We start from the raw sequence: 4,018 nt of genomic DNA on the forward strand, positions 1-4,018 counted from the left end.
CAATGTTTCTACTACTACACGAAAAGGGTAATAATGTTCCTATTTAAAACGTGTCACGATTACAATTACTAATAATCAAATAATAAAAACAATGTTTCAGTCTCACGAAAAGGGGTAATAATGTTTCTATTTAAAACGTGTCACGATTACAATTACTAATAATTAAATAATAAAAACATGTTTCACTCTCACGAAAAGGGGTAATAATGTTTCTATTTAAAACATGTCACGATTACAATTACTAATAGTTAAATAGCCAATTAGACGATTTATTTATGTACGTTGTTTGAATAGGATAAACACAAATACGATATTCAATAAAGATTACAGTCTTCACAATATTTTGCAATCGCTTACCGTACTCACTAAACAATAAACCTATCAGAGACATTTCTAACCCTTTTTTTCGGATATTTCATTGATTCTGTGAATTAATTACAAGATCATTCAATGTTATCTCTGGTTTGGTATTGTTTTAAAGTAAAGATACCTCTCTCCATTAAGTAAAATCAGTATTATGATGATAATAATTTCTGAAAGATTGATAATATGATGATAACATATGGAACCAAAGCTGTGTTTACTGTTTTCTTGCTTCCAACACACATACAACTCATCATGAATAGATATCTAGTCAATGATTACATTAGAATTTCTTGATAATTCTTGCTTGAATGTATTCACTTGGTAACAAAACATACATTCTTGTGCAACATTTTACGTGCTTTTTTATTCCCTCTCTTTAATTATTTTGCTTTCACAGACAAAAATCCAATTTTATTTACAAAGTCAGAAGACTTCACCATATGTTAATATGATGAATCTTATTTACGACCAATGATACTTAGGACTATAGAGCAGTTTCCCAAAACTCAATACATGATACTTGACGAACAATACTAATGTTTTAAAAATTATAAAACAGAGAAATATTTAAAGCTTTCGTTGTTGTTTTTTGTACTTATAACTACATACTACTAGTTTGTTTGTTTCTTTTGAATTTCGCGCAAAGCTACACGAGGGATATCTACGCTAGCCGTCCCTAAGACTAGAGAAAAAGGAGCTAGTCATCACCACCCACCGCCAATTCTTGGGTGACATTATAACGAGCCCACGGGTGAAAGGGCGAGCATGTTTGGTGGGACGGGGATTCGAACCCGCAGATTGCGAGTTGAACTCCCAAACCACCTGGGAGATAGTATTAGGATTGCGGTCGATCGAACCAGCGAAAGTATCCAAATGACGAATCGTTCCATTCTAAATATTATAAGCAAAATCGCTACATTCATTACTGGGTTAATCTTTAGTTCTGGTCTGCGTGGAGGGAGTGTGCTTTGATCAGAAGTTAATGATAATAAATAAGTTGGAGCGTTACTGTAATGCACACTTTTAATATACTCTTTTCAGACTTCACGTGCATAAAAATACAGAGTGGGACTTTTGAAAGACAGTTCTTATTGAGGAGACATAACAAAACTTAACAAAGCTTTTGCATAAAACGGGTTATCAAAGACAGACAACTGGAATATTATATAAAACGCATCTCCTGAAGTTAGCATTTAAACATAGATAATACTTACACTTTTGTATGAAAAACTATACTACTACCTAGAAAGTCAATTAATATTCACTACCACATAAAGAAAACTGGTACTAACCATACCCACACTAATTACGTTATACTAGTGTTAATAATCAACCTAGTACTTTGTTAAAATAGGAGCTTAATTATGCAAAAGATATTAAAGAACACACACTGCTCATGGAGAAGGTTGAGCGCTATACACGTTTGATACTGGAGAGGACAATGTGAACCTAACTTCTACATGTTATGTGCAAAGAAATGTGACTGATATTGGAGTTGAAATATTAACTTTAGGAAACACGTTTTACTTTTCTGTTCCAATGACTTGTTTCGAATAACTTTCCTACTATTATTCAATATTCCTATATTGTTTCATGATATTTTAATTTTATTGCTATTGTATTTCATTAGGGGCAAGCTATAACAGTTAGCAGAGAATAGATGGTATTTTTAATGCCGAAGGTTGTGGCTTTCAACACCCACACAGCTCCTGTAATTCAATTTTAATTTCGATGTGAGACGTTTTTTAAGTTAGATTTTAATTTGATGCTAAGTGTAGATCTAGTGTTGTTCCTCACACACACTGAGATGGATTCTACTGTTCGTATTGTATAGTGACACTACTTTCTTTTTATATTTATTTTTATAACCGATGGAAATAAATGTGAATAAATTTATAAAACTTCAGAATCATTATAATGTTTACGCAGTATATAATAATACAATATACATATTATCTTTATCAATTATTCATTTTATCATCGTACCTATCTGATTAAGGTTAGCAGTATCACTCTGTTGTCAATTTAAAGCAAATCACAGAATTCAAATTGGCCAAGTTGTTCATGAAATACAACTGTACGTCTCTAGTCTCATCTGAATGGCGGCCGTAGAAGTATGATGTGGACAGAATTATGTACTGGTGGACGTAACGACCTCTACATCCTGCGGAATGGCATCATTAATTCCGAACAATATAGGAACCACATTCTTACCCTTTGCGCTGTCACACATACGCTTGTACAATTGGCCTAATGAATGGTATTGCCTGTCAGCGATGAGCTGAACTGGGCGACACATCCCTTGGAGAAGGGATGATAGACTGAACAGAATGCTAACAGGCATTAATTCTTTGGGACCTGCGCATCCCGTCAAGTAACTTAGACTAGTGCTGAGGGATTAATTGAAATTTCGATTCTATTAGTATGTAAAAAACGAGTGCCGTTTGTGTGTTCACTCTCAGAGAAGCGCCCAGAACCTCTGCTCTCGTCCCACATGTACACCCAGAACCATTGCTCTCGTCCCACATGTACACTTAGAACCACTGCTCTCGTCCGGCATGTACAGGGCTTAAACAAAAACAGAGAGAGAAATAAAGCATTCTCTTTCTTTTCAGTGTTAAGTGTGCACTATAACCAAGAATATTAAATAATAACATTGTTTCTGTGAACTATCCTAAGGTATTATATGTTCAGTTGTCTTTATTCCACGCAACATCAGCAGGTTTGGTTAGTTTATTTCAATGTATAAGAAAACAAATGTGAGTACTTGCATTTCAGGTACTCTGAGATTTGTAGTTCTGAGGAAGCCTTGTAGCCATGTAAGCAAGGAGACATGCTTTCCAGATTAAAACACAGCTCCCAGAATGCATATCAAATGGTTTAATAAAAGTTGTTATCCGTTAGAAAAAATGTGACGATACTTTCACAAGCGCAGCAGAGCATCAGCTTTAGTAACAAAATAAAGAAAAAAGAGAACTTGTCAATCAGTAATACAAGATGAGTGAGTATTGAAATACAAACTATACACACAGCGTTTCATATTTGTAATGCTTATCCGAAGCCAAAATAACTTATTAATAAAACAAATATCGGTTTCAGATTGCCATTCTTTCTTGTATGACGTCTCACATTATTCATTGAGTTAACTTACACCACATTGTTTATTATTAGTCGTGGTATGGCGGTTCATAGAATGGCTCCGAGGTTTTTCAAGTGCAAGCTTTTATCTCATAGCTCCGTCATCTCTTGACCGATTCGAGACCTAATTACAATTTTGAATTCAGGATGATGTGTTTGACCACGCCCAAGGTCTCCTAAATTAATTTACTCTAATCATGCCTAAAAGAATTTCAATTTCAGGGTAGACAGGTAGAGATCTTGATGAGTAACAAGTCGAATCGGGTATACGCGCACCCCACGCTTGATATTGCTGGCGCACAAAAATATAGCCAATAAAAAGGGGAAAGAAAGGACTCTTACATTAAGTTACTCTAATCCTGAATAACAGAATTTCAAGTGCGGGGCCTTTAGATGATTCTCTCTTGTTATTTTTATCAATTTTTGTCTTTTTTTCTTTCAAAAATTATATAATTAGATAATCGTATTCAAAATTATTTATATATCGAATCGAACTGCAAAAGTGATAATCAAT

General features: G+C 34.2%; 1 protein-coding gene across 1 annotated transcript in view; it reads right to left on the minus strand.

The window, feature by feature from the left end:
* LOC106467246 overlaps positions 1–2,710 on the minus strand; it is a 64,977-nt gene extending 62,267 nt beyond the window's left edge. The window contains exon 1 of the mRNA XM_022395377.1: positions 2,581–2,710. Coding sequence (XP_022251085.1) covers positions 2,581–2,710 — 130 coding nt within the window. The remainder of the gene's footprint in view (positions 1–2,580) is intronic.
* Positions 2,711–4,018: the final 1,308 nt, after the last annotated feature.

This window comes from Limulus polyphemus, unplaced genomic scaffold, assembly GCF_000517525.1.
Source record: "Limulus polyphemus unplaced genomic scaffold, Limulus_polyphemus-2.1.2 Scaffold2541, whole genome shotgun sequence".
Taxonomy (NCBI): Eukaryota; Metazoa; Arthropoda; class Merostomata; order Xiphosura; family Limulidae; genus Limulus; species Limulus polyphemus.